The 18,321-nt window shown below is 37.0% G+C and overlaps 1 protein-coding gene across 5 annotated transcripts in view; it reads left to right on the plus strand.

Annotated features, from left to right (window-relative positions):
* ARFIP1 (ARF interacting protein 1) overlaps positions 1-18,321 on the plus strand; it is an 86,056-nt gene that overhangs the window by 44,972 nt on the left and 22,763 nt on the right. For all 5 annotated transcript variants that reach the window (XM_090288836.1, XM_090288837.1, XM_090288838.1 and 2 more), the window contains 2 exons: positions 8,755-8,912; positions 14,880-15,054. In XM_090288836.1, coding sequence (XP_090144962.1) covers positions 8,755-8,912; positions 14,880-15,054 — 333 coding nt within the window. The remainder of the gene's footprint in view (positions 1-8,754; positions 8,913-14,879; positions 15,055-18,321) is intronic.

Here is an 18,321-nt window from a genome sequence, read left to right on the forward strand (position 1 = left end):
ATAATTTTTAAGAAGCCTAACTGACTTCTGTTAACATAGGAAAACAGTGTACTCTAGAGATGTCAGCTGGAGACTTCAGGGGAAGGGAACTGAATTAGAGGAAGGGCATGTATGTAACTGGGCATGGGTAAAAAGTAAATGCGGGCACCTGTTGAAAATTCACTCTTACCTAGTCTCCAAATGTCTTGAACAAATAGTAACTTGCTTGATGGCATTTGTGATACAATTTTACTGATATCATTACTATAAATTATGAATTTTAGAATAAAATTATTTTTACATCTATTTCTAACTATTCAGCAAGACATTTCTAACAATTTCTTATGATGTCTTCTTTTTTAATATGCTTTATTGATAATGCTGTTACAGTTGTCCCAATTTCTTTTCCCTTTGTTCCCCTCCACCCAGTGACACCCCTCCCACCAGTTGTCTCCCCCCTTAGTCCATGCCCATTGGTTGTGCATATAGTTCTTCTCAACATCTTCCTGTCTGCTCCACTCCCTCCTGCTATGCTTCTTAATTCCTGTACCATCTCCCTCCCTTTCCCCCTTCCCCCTCCCTGCTGACCTCCCCCCAATATGTTCCCCTTACCTATAATTCTTTTCCCACTCTCATTGCCTACTTAGTTTGCCTTTGTTTTGGTTCCCTAGCTTTTGTTGTTGGTTGTTGTGATGCAGTTTTCATTTTAATGTTCATCGTTTTGATCCTCTTTTCTCCTAAGCAAGTCCCTTTAACATTTCATATTACAGTGGTTTGGATCTGATGAACTCCTTCAGTTTTACTTTTTCCTGGAAGCACTTTCTCTGCCCTTCTATTCTGAATTACAGCTTCACTGGATAGAGTAATCGTGGTTGTAGGTTTTTGCTTTTCATGACTTTGAATATTTCTTGCCTGCAGAGTTTCTTTTGAGAAATCAACTGATAGTCTTATTGGGACCCCTTTGTACATAATTCTCTTTTTGCTGCTTTTAAGATTCTCTCTTTATCCTTAATTTTTGACATTTTGATTATAATGTGTCTTGGTGTGGTTCTCCGTGGGTTTAGTTTATTTGGAACTCTCTGTGCTTCCTGGACCTGTAAGTCTTGTTTCCTTCCCCAAGTTAGGGAAGTTCTGCTTCATTATTTTTTCATATAATTTTTCAGTTTCTAGTCCTTCTTCATCTTCTGGCAACCCTATGATTCAGATGTTGGCCTGCTTATAGCTGTCCAATAAGTTTCTGAGCTTCTCCTCATTTTCCTGACTTCTCATTTTCTCTGCACTGGTTGACCGTTTGTTCCTTCCCTTCCCTATGTTCCGATTTGTTGATTTGATCCCTGGTTTGCTTTCCCTCACCACTAGTTTCGTATGTGTTTTTGTTCATTTCAGCAGGACTAGCCTTCATTCCTTCCCCGTCTTGTTTAAGATCTGCTGTTAGGTCTGTAAGCATTTCTATAACCAAAGCTCTGAACTGTGCCTCAGAAAGATTTCCTATCTGCTGGTCCATTAGATTAGATATTTGCTGTCTGGTCAGCCGCATCACCAGGATCTCTATCATGGTCTGTGCCATCCTGACAGTTTTGTGTTTACTTTTGCTTCCTGGGCAGGACTGTCACACCTCCTATGCTATAGGGGGCGAAGGCCTGTGCACTTATCACAACCAGGTGACCCTTCTCACCACGCTGTGGCATTTTGGGTGGGGGCGGGGGTCCAAGATGGATTCCTGCTATTCACTCTCCGCTGACAGACTGGGAGCCTCCTCCTCTATCCCCACCCCATCCGGGCCTCACAGTCCAGGCAATGGAGGTCTGCTTTCCCCGGCTTTGGAATTGCAAACTGACGGGTCTGGTCTGCAGCTGGGGGTGCTCCCCAGGCGCTTCTCACCTCCCCTTAAATACTGGTGTCTGTGCTTACTGCCATCCCACCATCATTGCCACTGCTGCCGCCAACAGCACAGCCTGACCTCTCCGCCCTGGCTTCGCCCCTCCTATCCGTCCAGACGAGCACCATTTCTTTATAACTTCATATGCTGGACTTCCATTTATTTTCTGGAACTTCTAGTTATTTCTGGTTTTGCGGTAGTTATATTCCTTCTTAGTTGTGGAGGGTAACGGAACATGTCAGTCTAGGCCTCCATCTTGGCCGGAAGTCTCCTGTCATCTTATGATGTCTTAAGCGACTCCTTTTATGTCTTTTTTTCTCACCTAAATTTATAGAAATCCCTTGCCTACAGACTTCCAACTTGAAAAGTTAGATAGTTTAGAATAGCAAATCATTTGATAATATTTAGAAACTTGGACAAAGAAACTTGACTAGAAATCACAGTACATATAAAAGTGAAAAATACTGAGCTTCAGTTCTAACTGAATCATTAGGCAAAAGAAGAACTAATTAATGTTTAGAAAGTAGAATAATCATAACGCTGCAATTGTTGGGTGTCCACAATTCCAATATAATGCACTGGATGCTTTATATCCATTATGTCATATCATTTATCTACCAACACTGCAAGAAATGTTATCTCTGTTTTATAGATGAAAAAACTAAAACCAATAGAGATTAGGTAATTTTTATAATACCACAAAACATATAAAAGGTAGAATTGGAATTTATATTCTGGCCTGTCTATTTCTCCATGATCTCTTGCTGTCATTTTAAGAGGACTCTTTAAGAGGGTCTGTGACCCAGAGAAGAAAGCCCCACAATATAGAAAGAGATTGCCAGAATATAAGATCTGGGGAAGCGGTGCGGTAGTGTTATCAGTGATGCTACACTCAATAAACCCTGTTTACTCAAAACTAGAAACAACCAGAAGTTCTAGAAAATCAAACTGCATGGAAGTCCAGCAAATAAAGATATAAAGAAGAAATACTCATCACGACAATTAGGAGGGACGGAGCTGGGGAAGAGAGGATATGTTGTGGTGGCGGCAGCAGCGGCAGCAGAGTCGGGCCGGTAGAAAGCACAGTCACATGTTTTAAAGTCAGGAGGGACACCTGGGGAGCATTCCCAGCTCCTCACTGGACCTAGCAGCTCACAGTCCCAGCACCGGGGAAAATCAAGCCTCATTGCTTCTGACTGTGCAGACCAGTGGGGGTTGGGGTGGAGGCAGAAACTGCTGGTCACTCAGCAGAGTCTGTTTGTTTAAAGGGCCCCCACAGTCCTAGAATGTCCGCAGACCCACTTACTATGGGAACAACGGCCAGAGCAGCAGCTAGAGGGGCGCCAGTCCCATACGGAAGTGGGAGAAGTGCCTGGAAAAAGGCAGAGTGCTGGGCAGGCGGCATTGTCCCCTCTCAGACCCCTCCTCCACATACAGCGCCACAACGTGGTGAAACAGGGCACCCTGTACTGACAAATCCCTAAAGCTCTGCCCCTTACAACGTAACAGGAGTGACAGCTCTACCTGGGACTTGGGGGCAAACAAACACAGGAGCCTGTCAGAATGAGGAGACAGAGAAATATGGCCCAAAAGGGGAAACAGATCAAGGTTCCAGTGGGAGAACTAAGCGACGAGAAAATAGCCAACCTAACAGATGAGGAGATAGCTAACTAACGGATGCAGAATTCAAAACACTGGTGATAAAGATGCTCACAGGCTTGACAGACATGCCTGAGTATGGCAAACACAGAAGAGGTGAAGGCTATGCTAAGTGAAATGAAGGAAAATCCACACAAAACCAATGGTGAAGGGAAGAAAACCAGGGTTCAAATCAATGATTTGGAACATCAGGAAGAAAAAGACAGTCAACCAGTGCAGAATGAGGAAGCAAGAATTTTTAAAAATGAGAAAAACTTCCCAAATTTTGTGAAGGAGATGGACATACACATCTGGGAAGCATGGAGGGTCCCGGGCGAGCTGGACCCAGAGGGGACCACACCAAGATGCATCATGATTGAGATGCCAAAGGTGAAAGATAAAGAGAGAGTCCTGGGAGCAGATAGAGGCGGAGAGTTGCCTACAGGGGGTTGCCTATAGGACTATCAGCAGATTTCTCAGAGGACACTTTGCAGGCAGGAAGGGGAATGGCAAGCAGTATTCAATGTGATGAACAGCAACCTGCAACGAGGACTACTCTATTCAGCAAGGCTATCATTTAGAATGAAAAGGCAGATGAAGTGCTTTCCAGACAAGGTAAAGCTAAAGGAGTTCATCATCACCAAGCCATTATTACATGAAATGTCAAAGGGACTTACTTAAGATCAAAACTATGAACACTAAAATGACAACAAACTCAAAACTATCAACAATTGAATCTAAAAAATAAAAACAAAATCCAACTATGCAAACCAGAATAGGAACAGAATCATAGGTATGGGGATCATTTGGAGAGTTATCATCTGGGAGGGGGGAGAGGGAGAAATGGGGAAATGGTGCAGGAATTAAGAAGCATAATCGATTGGAACAAAATAGACAGGAGGAAGTTAATAATATAGGAAAGGGTAAAGCCAAAGAACTTATATGCACAACCCATGGCCATGAACTAAGGGGGGTGGGATTGCTGGAGGAAAGGCGGTGAAAATTGGAACTACTGTAACAACATAATCACTAAAATATACTTTAAAAAATTTTTTAAGGAAATAAAAAATAATAATAAACCTTGTTTATAATAATTAACACAGATTAGGGGTTTACCATATACCAGATACAGTTCTATATAAATTAACTCAACTAATGTCCATTCTTAGCTGATAAGTATTTTTATTATATTTTTTTTGTAGATGTAAAGCTTTTTTTACAGAACTGAGAGGTTAATAATTTTCAGTATTCAAGTCTGTTGGACCCAGTTTTAATTTTTTAGTTTCCTATTTGAGCATTTCTAACTCTTTGTAAGGACTGATATTTCATGACTTTTATTCTTTCTTTGAGGTCTTCCAGTGAGAAAATTTACTTATTTTTTTAATAGAATAAAACTTTTTATCTTGCAACTACCATATTGCTCCATTAGAAATCAATGACACAGTATGGGATTTTAAAGATCTTATTTTCCTGTATCTTAAAACATTTTGCTGTTTCATCATCTTAGGAATTATTTCATCATTACTCATCAGTTATTTCTAACCATGTTAGAAATGACTAAGAAAATAAGAAAACAAAAGACAAGATTGCCTAGAAGAATGGTACAATAGTGAGATAAATATTTTTTGTTTCTGTTGCCAGAAAGAAATCTGGAGAAACCATTTTTGTGATTTTTTTTTTCTTTTTAATGTTCATGCAACACAACTGAGAATTTAGAATTTTCCATTTTCTGCTCGTAATGTCAAAGAGAAGACAATACCAGGAAAAGACATTTCACAATTATTAGACAAATCAGAAGATGACTGCAAAGATACAGCAGTATTGACTCTTAATGATGATGGCAAAATTGGTCATATTCAGTATAGTGAAATCCTAGTGTATGAGTCTTCTGATGATCCCCTAGAAAATTCATCCTAAATTCAAGAGTCAGTGAGTAACAATATATTATTAAGGACTAAAAGGAAATATGTATTATATTAGTCAGGAGTCTCCAGAGAAATAGAACCAGCAGGATGTGTGGATGAATATATATATATATTTATTTATTTATTTATATTTATATATTTATTTTAAGAAATGTTCATGCAATTGTGACAGCTCAGTACATTCAAAACCTGCAGGGTAGACGGGCAGGCTAGAGACCCAAGGGAGAGTTTCAGTTAGAGTCCAAAGGCAGTCTGCTAGCAGAATTCCTTCTTGCTCAGGGAGGTCAGTTTTGTTCTATTTCGTTCCGATCTTTAACTGATTGGATGAGACCCACTTTATGGAGGACAGTACTTTACTTACAGTCTACCAAATTAAATATTAATCTTATCCAAAATACCTTCACAGAAACATCCAGAATAATGTTTGATCAAATATCTGGACATCATGTCCTCACCAAGCTGACATATAAAATTAACCACTGCAAGGCCTGGCTGGTGTAGCTCTGTGGATTGAGCGCCAGCCTGTGAACCAAAGGGTCTCTTGTTCGATTCCCAGTCAGAGCAGATGCCTTGGTTGCTGGCCAGGTCCCCAGTTGGGGGCACGCGAGAGGCAACTGATTGATGTATCTCTCACGTGTTTCTTTTTCTCCTCTTTCTCCCTCCCTTCCTCTTTCTCTAAAAATAAATAAGTAAAAAATTTTTTAAAAAATTAACCATTGCAGGTATTTTCATCTAGTCAGTCATTCCACAGGAATGACTCCATCACATAACAGTTTTGGACAAGAATCTGGACCATCCTGTTTTGCTAAAAAGACATGATATATTCTTCTTTTATGATGTTAGTGCACCAATATATATTTGATATGATTTGTTAGTGAACAAATGCTGAAAGCAGGTGCATATATAAAAGTGATTTGAAGGAAATAGATCATTCATTGGCTTGAACCTTCTAATTGATGTTTATAAATGTAAAAATAATGGTAAACTAGACCCTGCTGGAGGTGTATTTGAAATCTGGAATCAATAGTCACTGGATGTTTTCGTATTAGGGTTTTCCAGAGAAATAGAACCACTAGGAGATAGGTGCATGTTTGTCTGTCTGTCTGTCTGTCTCTCTCTCTCTCTCTCTCTCTCTCACACACACACACACAGAATAGTTTAAGGAATTGCCTTACATGGTTGTGGGGGTTGGCAAATCTGAAATCCGTGAGGTGGGCTGGCAGGCTGGAAATTCAAGCAGGATTTCTATGTTTTAATCTTGTGACAGAATTCCTTCTTCTCCAGGGAACCTTAATCTTAAGGCCTTCAAAAGCCATTTGGATGAGGCCACCCATATTATGGAGGATAACCTTAATTCTTAATGTCAACTTTAAATCATATCTACAATGTTTATAGTTGTAAATGTTCACATCAACAAAATCTGTACCTTTATAGCAACATCTAGACTGGTGTTTGACCAAACAAATGTATACCATAGTGTAAACAGGTTGACACATAAAAGTAACCATCACAGTCCTTCCTCTCAATTTAGCACTTACAGGCATCTTATAAACCATACTTCATCTCCAGATAAAGACAAAAACGAAGTCTTCCGCCTCTTGTGGTACAACTAACCTTTTCCCCCAAAGATGATGCAGAGGCCTCGAGTAGTATTGGCTTTCCTTCTTTGGTGTCAGATTAGAGCCACAGCCCTGTTCTTGATGTGTGCACCCTTTGATTATTTTGTTCAGTTTATTTCTAATTGCTAAGGTAATTTACAATAACATGTAAAGTGCCCCTGACAGAATACTGACAACTCATCAACTAAATGAAGTTTAAGAATTTTGTTTTTTTTCAAATGTTTATGCATTTTGTATGGGAATAACATACCATATTTTTACCCTTTACATTGTCCTATTTCATTTACATGTGACTGACTAAATACTGGGTTGTTACAAGAAATTATGTTTATCATATTTTCAGTGCTAAAACATATTTATGTATTTATAATGCAAATACATGTGCATATTCATGTCTTCCTGGTGTCCTAATTGTTTTATATCTTTTACTAGTGTGGCTGTTGTAAAAATGCTTCTTTATTCCAGCCAGTTAAGTTTTCAAATTATACATTAAAATCTTAAGTTTTATACATATTCTCTTCACAGAATTATAAGTGAAATTTACATTCATGAAACAGAGTAGTGTCAATTTACTCTTCATATCTGCTTTGAATTTAGGCCTTTTTTTCTCATCTGTAAGAATAAGATTCCAAATTCTGCTACATAACATTTCAATCTGCTGCTAGTTCATCTTACTATATTCTATTTTTTTGTTTGTTTGTATGCTTTTAGTAAAGGAGCAGCCTTCTAGATTGTATAGCTCTCCCTGGATCCAGAATAAAGAGTTACTGGACCTCTCTTAAATGGAAAATGCTTTTAGCATAATAAAGATAATTTACTTTCCTGCTATTATTGAATATTTTATCACCAAGAAATTTAATTTATAGCTATAGCACTAGCATCAAATTTGTATTTTCTAAGATTTTGGTTAATTTAATATTACATTTTTTCAGCTAAATTAAAACCTATATAACAAACTTCAGAATTCTTTAAGTGATACATCTTACAATGTGGTGAAATTTCTTATCTGTTCAGATGTGTTCCTGATAATTAATCGAACTTGGACTGGAAAGCTTTCACTGCTGCAAATATAGAGTTAGTCCTTGCCATATCTGAAGAAGTCCTGTGTAATGTTTGCTAAGCCAAGATTCAGTTTTTTCAGAGAAATGATTTAAAACTGGGGTTGAGTGATCCATCCTCAGCTGTATGCATAGATAGACCTGAGCTTAGGAGCAGGCAACTGGTCACTACATTTACAAAGAAATGTGTATTATTAATGTTTATACTTTGAGGAGATTTAGTCAAAACACAAAAATTGCAGTCTATTTTATGTCTGAAAGTTTTAGCCAATTGTTACCTAATTTGGTTGTGAAAGTTACGGTTTCTCTGATTAATAATCTGCTATACTTCTCTTCTTAACAGCTGTGCTTACACTATAATCGAAACAAAATCGAGAAATGAAAATACTCTTTCTAGTACAAAGTTGTTTAACTTTTAAAATTATTTTTTTTGCTATGCCTCTGAGCTGATGACAATTTTGGTTTACTAGACTTTTCTGGTAATTATATAGCTAGTTGTGATTTAGATTTAGGTTTATTTAAACATTGAAAGAAAAAAACTTCTATAGTTAGAGTTCTAAATCAAATGTTTTCCCATTAGTGATATTTGAAATTGTTTTTTTTAGTCCTACTTACTAATTTATTATGAGATAAATTAAAGTGCTTTTTTGTTTTAGGAAGAATTTGGCTATAATGCAGATACCCAGAAGCTGCTGGCCAAAAACGGAGAGACGCTTCTTGGAGCCATTAATTTTTTTATCGCCAGTGTGAATACTTTGGTGAATAAAACAATTGAAGATACATTAATGACTGTGAAACAGTATGAAAGTGCCAGGTTTGTATAAATTTTTACTATATTATCTGTTTTACAGATATTATATAATTCAGTTAAGGTTTTTGGTTGCAAATAAGAGAAACCAACTCTAGCCAATATGGGCAGAAAATAAATGTATTAGGTTATAGGATAGTCTGTGGAACTAACAGAAAAGCAGAAGAACAGATTCTAGAAACAAGCAAGAACCAAAGCCAAGCCGATGCCTCAAGAATCTAAGTAGGACCTTGGTGCTGCCACAGCTAACAAAAATAATTTCCAGAAGGCCCCTGAATACTCTGCTTCATTGCCTTGAGTGTCTGATTGAATCTTGGTCATGTGCCCAAACCCTGCCTGCTGGAGAATAAGGAAGTGAAGGATCTCTCAGCTCCAGCTTCCTTAGAAGGGACAGGGCCTTGTGTTCTACCAGGTAGATACTAGATGCCCCCTATAATCTGGCCTGACCCTACCGTTTCATCCTTGTTACCACTACTTCCCACTCTAAGCAGTTCCTGCTTCCACAGCAGCCAGACTCATAGTGTCAGTTTCTCTTCAATGTACAAGCTCATTTCTGCCTGCATGATTTGGTTTGTGTTGTTCATATCAGCTCCCTGATCTTCCATTTATCCAGATTATAACCAGCTTCAAATTCTTTCAAATTTTACCTTTTACATAAGTTAAATGTTTGCCTTAATTTCCATAGCTTTTATAATGCAGTGTTTTCATACATTTTATCACACACGATTTCTCTTATTACATTCCTGTTAGGTAAACAAAGTACGTATTCACAAATACTTATATCTAAGATATAAGTTAGATATTTATATCTAAGAAGTAGCAGACCCAGGATAGCATTTTTCATCTCTTGATTCCAGGTCCATTTTTTTCCCCACTCTTTCTAGTCCCCTTGAAATTTTTTCTTCTGACCACTTGAAATCTTTATTTTCTGTTATACTTTTTGTAGCATAGTTGAAGTACAAACTTTACCTTCTAGAAGTATAACTTTACTTTTTGGCCTCTTGCCCTAGTTTAATGATGTGAGAAATGCTTATGAAAACTAAATTCATCTAGGGTTTTTTTTTGCAGTTGAGTGCTTATTTTTAAGTATGTATTTTCTTATGCTTTACATAAGTTAAAAGCCCAAATCACTTGGAAAGTTAACTTTGATCTTCCCACAAGAAGAGATGCTTCTGTCCTATGCTGTGTTTGTAATTTTCAGTTTAGTATTAACATATGAGATTCTTAATGACTTGAAAGTGAAGTTCAAGACAAATAGCTGTGGTTGTCTGGTGGGAGGAGAGCAGAGATAGGGCTGTGTGCCATATTTAGGATTTGGACCTGGTTTTTTACTTTTCTTTATTGTTTGAATTATTTACTAATATAGTATTAAAACCAAGAGGTGGAAAGGAACAAACAGAAGGAATCTATCAATAGGATATTCCTCCATAACGTTGAATGAGCCTCTCAATAAGACATCCTTCAGTAGGAATGTATTCAGTAACATTCCCAGTAATTGGTTCTCCAGTTTCTGTTTAAATCCTCTTGTGGCATTGGCTGTATGTTTCAAAGGATTCATTTCTATAAATTTTATTTTGTTCTTTTCCAAATCTGTCTGTTTCTTATTTATGATGCCCTAATTTGTTATAATGAAGACTTTTCTTTTTTATATCTTTAATATTTTAAGCATTCTTTCTTTAATATTTGTGGGGTTTGAAGTTGAAAATTCCTTTGTTCCAAAAGTACCCAGTTAAGCACTATGTGATCTAGTTTCTGTTTGTCTACTTCATATTTGTCCATCTCTTCTGAAATGTATTTTAGTTACTAAAAATAGTTTTGAAAGTATAAAATATATTTATGTTAAGCATGTAATATCTTTCTAATCAGTCTTTATTTCTAACATGCTTTTAAACATATTAATCCATGTTAAAGAAAGACAAATTTATTAGATAAGTCACTGCTCATACACAAACATTTTATATTTAATTTCCAGAGGAGAAAATAAGCCTCTAGACGTTAAATGGTTTGCTCACTTGGAGTACTAATTTAAAGCCAAAATAAGAATTCATGAACTCCTTACCTTCTACTTTTGATCATTAGGCCTCAGTCTTGAACTGGTATATTTTTAATCTTTAAAGTTTTCACATCTTATTATTTTAAAAAAGTTTCATATCTTATAATAAAATGTCTGACAAAGTACACTGTGATGTAAGATCTTAGTTAACCCACTATATAAGTTCTTTTGAAACTTTAGAACAAAATTTAAATCAAGTTATATGTACTTGGTAGCTAGTTATCAGGAAACCTTTAGACATCCTCTGTATGTGCTTTAAAACCTGCCAGCAACAATAAGCTCACCCCATAATTTGTTCTTTTTTATTGAAATTACAGTATATGATTTTATTTGTCAAGCTTAGCTTGGAGTTTGACTTTTCTGTGCTTTTTATGAAGTAGCTAAGGAATTGACTAGCTGTAACACTAAAACATTGCCTACTGAGGGATAACATTTAAAAAAGAATCACAGATTTAAAGTTTCTCAGTAGCTGAATTTTCTTCTCTGTCAAAACGAGAATTTACTGACTTTTAGGGCAAGGGTCAGCTATTTGATCCAGCACAGAAAGTGGCAATTTAGGCAAATGAACGGTGGCCTTTTAATGCTCCTCATTATGCATTGTGTACAAGTATTTCCTAGCCCTCTGGTGCTTTGCGCATAGAAAGTCTTACAACAGCCCATTCAACACTTCTCCACAGCAGCACCAACAAGGGAGTCAATTGTGGTCAAGACTTTTCAGATGTGGACACCTGTTCTCTAAAAGTTTTACATAAACCATAAAGTAACAACTGTCACTGACTTTATTGATATGGACTCAATTCAGGGTGACAGCCTTGCAGAGTTGCAGTTTGAAAACTTAGTGTGCTTCCCCTGGTTATAATGAACACTGTTAGAGGACTTCTTATGGGAAGTTTTACTTTGATACCATCTACAAATTCTGGTTGTAAAAATTAAGGGAATAACGTCAGTATTATAACTTTTGTTATGTTTAAATTAATCATTGTTGTTTCAAAATGTGCTCCAAGACTATTGAAGGATATTTGTCTTCACGTTAAAAACCACCACATATTACTCTTTATTTTTGTTCTACTCTTTTTTCTTTTTTCTTATTTTTAGTATGTTTGCTTCTGGCTATCGCTCTCCTAATTTGGCCATAATAGTAAGCACTCTTAAGACATTAGTTATTACCTGGTATCCTAAGTACTTTATATATATGAATTCTTAAGGCAATTATTATTCCCATTTATGGTGAAAATCTGAAGCAGAAAGATAAAATGATTAGCTGAAGACAGTGGTGCCAGTAAAGGGAGAGTGGTCATTCAGCTAGCTATCTAGAACCCATGGAGTTTAACTAACTTGTTACCATTACAAAGTCAGTCTTGCCTCCTAAATCTTTAGTATCTGTCTCCTTAGCTCCACTGCCATTGTCTGATTCAGTGACACATTTTTCTTTTACCTGTAGGCTTCTAATTAGTTTTCTTCTGACTTCTTAATCTTCAACTCCAGTTCACCCTCCATTCCTTACCCCAACTATAGTCACCTTTCTATCCTGGACAACTCAAACATGTTCCTTCCTAGATCATAGTTCTTCAGTGGCTTCCTGTCATTTGTCTTCCAGATTAAATCTTCTCCCTGTAGCGTGGTGGCTTGTAAAGCCCTGCTTCATCTCAATCCTGCCTACCTGTTTGACTTTAATTCCTTCCATTATTGTGTTCCAACTTCAGGTTATAACTTACTGAATTACTTGCCAAATGTTTCATGGTACCTCACAGTGTACTAATATGCCTTTGTCCGTACTATTCTCTTCCGGGAATGTTCTACCAATTTCCCTATCCTAATCTACCTTATAAGCTTTTACCATCCTTTAAAATTTAATTCTAGAGTTTTAATTCTACTCTGATATTAATTCAAATATCTAATTATGTATTTCTTTCTCTTGTTTTCCACTCTACCTTATACTCTCTCATGGTGATTTCCATTATCTCATTTTGTTGTAGTTGTTTAAGAACTTCTCTCCATCTAGACTGTAAGCTTCTTGAAGGTAAACTATCTGTTCATCTTCATAGCTCTACTTTCTAACGCAGTGCTAGAATGTGTTCACTTAATATGTATTGAATGAATCAATGTATCAGTGAATGAGTAAATGATCTTTTCACCCTAATAGATCAAGTTTGTTAAGTTCAGTATGTACAAGTTAAAAATAGATTAGGTTCAGTATGAGAGACTGATATATTCTTTCTCAAGTCATATATACAATATATTATGTCATTTAAGATATTCTTAATTCTCAGAACAGGAAATGTGACTTGTACTGTAGAGATTTGAATAAGGAGCATTAATTTTAGGGCATAAGTTTTGTGGTGCTGATTTTGACTAAATTAGAGATCACTTTCCTTTTTATTAGCTGAGTGCTGAGTGATTGAGACTGCTGGATAAGTCACTGTTTAATAGACAAGGTAGTATTATACTTACACAGGTGCTGTGCTAGAGGTGTTTGAGGTGCTGTGGAATCGTGGAGTGACGGTGGGTGGGGTAACTTTCAGTCAGTGGTGGGAGAATATTAGGGGGATGTGTCTCAGGAAACACAGGGTGGGAGGTACTCTATAATAGCTGCCATGTCACATTCTGAATACTCACGTTAGGGAACTCTGTCTAGAATTATGCTGTCCCACACGGTAGCCACTAGCCATGTGTGTCTACTGAACACTGTCTACCGAATTGAATGATGACGCGAGTGTAGAATACAGTGGATTTCAAAGACTCAGTACCAACCCCCCCAAAGTAACAATTTTTTACATTTTTTACAAGTTGCGATGATAATGTTTTAGATTTTTTGATAAAATATATTATTAAAAATGGGTGGAATTGATTTTTATTATTTTAATGTGACTACTAGAAAACTTTTAAGTTGCATATGTGGCTTGCATTATATTTCTCTTGTGCATTGCTGACCTAGACTGCACTTTAAGGACTGCTGATCCTTGATATAACTTCCTTTTATCAGTTCATTTAAGTACGTCATTCTAAAGTCTGTCCTCACCTGCTTTGCCTCATTAGTATTAATCAGTTCACATAGAGGACTGATCACTACTCTTGTTCTTGTGAACATTAGGTTTTGATATCTATTTTTTTTAACTGGTTTTTACATTTTAGAAATTTTACTTGTCAGTTAATACTGTACTTGGGGAAAAATAGTTAATGAACTTAAGGAGCAGCTTGTCTCCATCTATGCTTATATCAATAGTTCTTTGTATAAAAGAAATGCATCATTTTAAAAGCATAAGGTATAAAGTGTGTATGTCGTCGTCGTCGGCAGCCGTCCGTCTCGAGAGACGATGGTGTAGCTTCTTCAGAGTCTATCTGCACCGCCAAGAATGGCTGTGCAGTCCGACTCGGGAGTGACATGGTATCTGTCTCCTCCCGTGTTGAATCGACATCTTGCGATGACGCTGAAGCTACAGAGCCTGGGCAGGGTAATATGGAGGGTCTGCTGTTGCCCATGCAGCAGACCCCCCCTCTCTTCGCAGCTGAAGGGTCCAAGGGAAAGACGGAGTCGATACAGCTTGGGTTCAGGTGCGCCGCAGGAGTTGCCGGTGTTGACTACAACGTCAAACCGCCTTAGGGACTCCGGCTCCGGATTTTCTGTCGGGGTTTACTCCCTTAGCCTTTCCCCTGAAGAGGTATGCCGCAAGGCAGCGGAGGTTTTTTGGAGTCAAGAGTTTTCCTTCTCTGATGTACCCTGACTGGAAGATCGAACCAGCGACACTTAGCTCGCAGGCCGACGCTCAATCCACTGAGCTAAACCAGCCAGGGCAAAAGTGTGTATGAGAATTATCTTTTAAGACATAATATGAGACTATAATCTATTTCTAGGCCAACTCACCTCTTGAACTTACTTCCCTCTATTTTGTCATGTGCTTCACTTATTTTCTCCTTTGCAGGATCGAATATGATGCATATCGCACTGACTTGGAAGAATTGAATCTTGGACCACGTGATGCAAACACTCTGCCAAAGATCGAGCACTCACAGCATCTGTTCCAAGCATATAAGGAAAAATATGATAAAATGCGCAATGATGTTTCTATCAAGTTGAAATTTCTAGAAGAAAATAAGGTAACTTTATTCTTTACCTTCTTGACCTTTCTGTGGACTTAAAAGTCACCCTTAAAGAGATAAATAGAAAGTTTTTTGTTTCTGTAACTCTGTTATTACAGTTGCAAAATGGATTTCATCTACAAGTGTTTGAGTTTTTAGAAGTACATAAAATATATTTACCTTTCTGTCATAAAAGTCATCATCAACTCTACTGCCCCAGTCTTTCAAATATAACAGTTGGCATGAAATACTTGATGTTCAGCTGTTGATCTTCAGAGTGGTATTGGTGTCAGTTGCTTTAAAAGTTATATAATGATAGATTCTGCTCTGGATATTTTAAAACCTTTTTATTAATGCTAAGCACAGATTGCAGGAAGAGAAGAGCATACTTCACATTGACTGGTAAGTGAGGAATGACTAAAAAGTTCACTTTAGGGCTGCAGTTGACATACTCTAGAATAAATTAGCCAAGAAATCAGTGTTTCACATTATTTTCATGTAACATGAACACATCTAAGGACTAGGACAGTGAGAGTGAGATGAACTTGCTGTAGGCTTCACTTGAAAATGGATTCAAATAATTATTATGTGAATTATTATAATAGGCTCCTGTGTTTTGGTTTAAGTAAAGTATAGGTTCCCATTTTAACATTTTTTCCATTACATGCATATTCAGTTTTGTGAGGGGGGTTGTAGTTCTGGAAATGAGAGCGTCAATAGTGAGCATGGTACAGGGTAGGTGAAGCTCAGTCCTATAGAGACGGGGGTCTTACCATTGCACATTCGTGCTCCCCTGCCTGTTCTTCTCACATCCTCGGAAGTCATGATAGGCCTTCAACTTACTTTCTTCCAGGTACCCTCTTAAAATTTTTCTTCAGTTCCAATTGTTGCTGTCTTCCTGTTTGCCTTAACATTTTTAGAAACTCTTCTGGTTACCCTAAAAGCTTCAGAATGATAAGTTACCTTGAGACCTGCTGAGTCCAGCACTATCACTTCCCTTTTTTAGCTACAGTGGGTGGGAAATCTTCATGTGAAAACATTACAATGGCAGTAAAGGGCATTTCAGCAGTTATCAGACAGATTGCTCAGCATCATTCAAACAAGAGCACAGTGCAGCCTGTTAGCCTTCGTTAGGTGAGCACGTGAGAGAGCATCGTATTAGTCATTCATATATGGATCACTTGCACTGCTTAATATTGTAATGGACAGGAATACATCAATACTTAGATATAGTTGTATAATTTAAACATGAAAATATTTTTGACATACTGCTCTATCTAGAATGGATTAGCACTAGACAGTGTGCTAGAATTTTATGGGCTCTATCCAAACCTAATTTGAATGGAAAGAATTTGGGGGTTCACAACCTCTGCAAATAGAGAAAATGATTTTAGGAAGTTAATAGAGTGGTAATTGCATTCCAATGGGGTGTAATGGTATTGTGTGCTACTCTCTGGATAGTGAAATTATGGGTTATTTTTGTTTTCTATAAGTTTTTCTGTATTTTAGACAATTTCTATGAAAGATTGTGTTAAAAAGAAGGGCAAGTTATTTTGACAGATTCAGTACTTTTAAACCAGGTAATAGGGGTTTTGCCAGAGTGAGTAAAAATGAGCAGCTCACACAGGATAAGCAATGGCCATTGACCTCTACTTTCCTTACTCTAACTATTTTGAAACTTGGCAGATCTCCAGATTTAGACGTGAATCAGGAAAGACACTTTTTATGTGTCAGTTGCTGTGCAGTTTACATATATTCTCTCACTTAATCCTCATAACAACCTTCATTGCTGCAGAAAGGAAAGAAGGCAATGACTTCAAGACTGCATGACAGGGACTGGGAAATCAACACAGGAAGGTGGTTTGGCTTGAAGGTTGTGAGGGAGGAGGGTTGGGAATTTGTTCTTTTTAATGTCCCCATTTAGTTTGAGACGATGACAAGTGTTCAGGTGGAAACAATGGGTCGGAAGTCAATGCTGTAGGTTTGGAGTTGGGATAAGCAGGGCCAGGGTTCAGAGACAAGGGTTTAGAAGTCATTGCTTTGAAAATAATGTCGTTGCTACATCTTCTGTTTGGCCTTTCTTACTATAAAACAAGAAAATAAAATTGCTTTTCTTCTCAAGGATTTTATGTTCTTAGATAGCCTAGAGATATTCTATGTTTTTGGTTTTGATTTGAACTAAGTAATCAACTATGTCTAAGATAGAATCTATAAAGAAGCTCAGATCTTTTGATCTTTTTTATTCAATTCTTCAAAACTTTAAAGACATGATGTCAGTCTCTGTTATTTTAAGCAATAAGTAACTATAATTGGGATGAAGATAGATCTAGATCCATAGAAAACTTGTTTTTTCTTATTGTTTTTGAGCAACTTTTCTTACCTTTAGAAAAAATTTTTATAGCTCTGAAGGGAGGAAAAAGCAAGCCGAAGAACGTCTGTCATCCCTGTTTGCTTTCTTGGCAGTTTGAAATACCAGAAATCGGGGTAGGGGAGTGCTGTTATTTTGTTAAACTACAGCTAGATTTGTACTTTAATATCTCTTTTAAAGTCAGTCGCCAAGTAATCTATTTAACATTTGAATTTTAACAAAATTTAATATATTCTTTCTGTTTCTTAAATATTGTATATTGAATTTTTTAAAAAGAAAGATGTTTGAAACATCAGTGCATGTGCTATTTTGTACTTTGATGATGCTGTAGAGATTACTGCTGACTTTAAAAGCTGTTTTTGTAGCTTTCTTTGGAGGAGGCGTCTAGGCTTTCTTTTGGTTCTCACGTCATGGCTATTGGAGTGTCTTCCCATAGCAATACTTCTCTTCTAAAATGAGGTGCCAAATATCCAAACACCTAGAATCTGCATACAGAAAAGCAAGTAGTCATTGAGTAAAGGATTAAGGACCATTCCTATGACTAGACCACTGTCATAAATTTTAGTAGCCAAACATTGTGAGAAGGTTTTTGTTTGTTTTGTTCTTAAAACTTTGTAAACATTTTTGAGAAGGGTTGAGAGGTGGATTCTTAGCTATATTTTAGAAAAGTGAGGTGTTTATATACAGTTAGCCCAACCTTCCTTTCCTGGCAAAACAATGGGAATAGGTATGTAAAGTGCACACATTTTTGTGTACGTGCATGCATTAATGCTGAGTGATAGGTGTACATACTATATTTGCCGTAGATTTCTAGCTATTTTTAGGAATAATTCTATCCTTAATGGAAAACATTGAATTCTTCTACTATTTACAGTCTATACTCTCTGTTTACCCATTCCTGTGATATATTGTGTTTA

The sequence above is a fragment of the Furipterus horrens genome, unplaced genomic scaffold (genome assembly GCF_987537825.1).
Source record: "Furipterus horrens unplaced genomic scaffold, mFurHor1.1.pri manual_scaffold_10, whole genome shotgun sequence".
In the NCBI taxonomy this organism is placed as follows: domain Eukaryota; kingdom Metazoa; phylum Chordata; class Mammalia; order Chiroptera; family Furipteridae; genus Furipterus; species Furipterus horrens.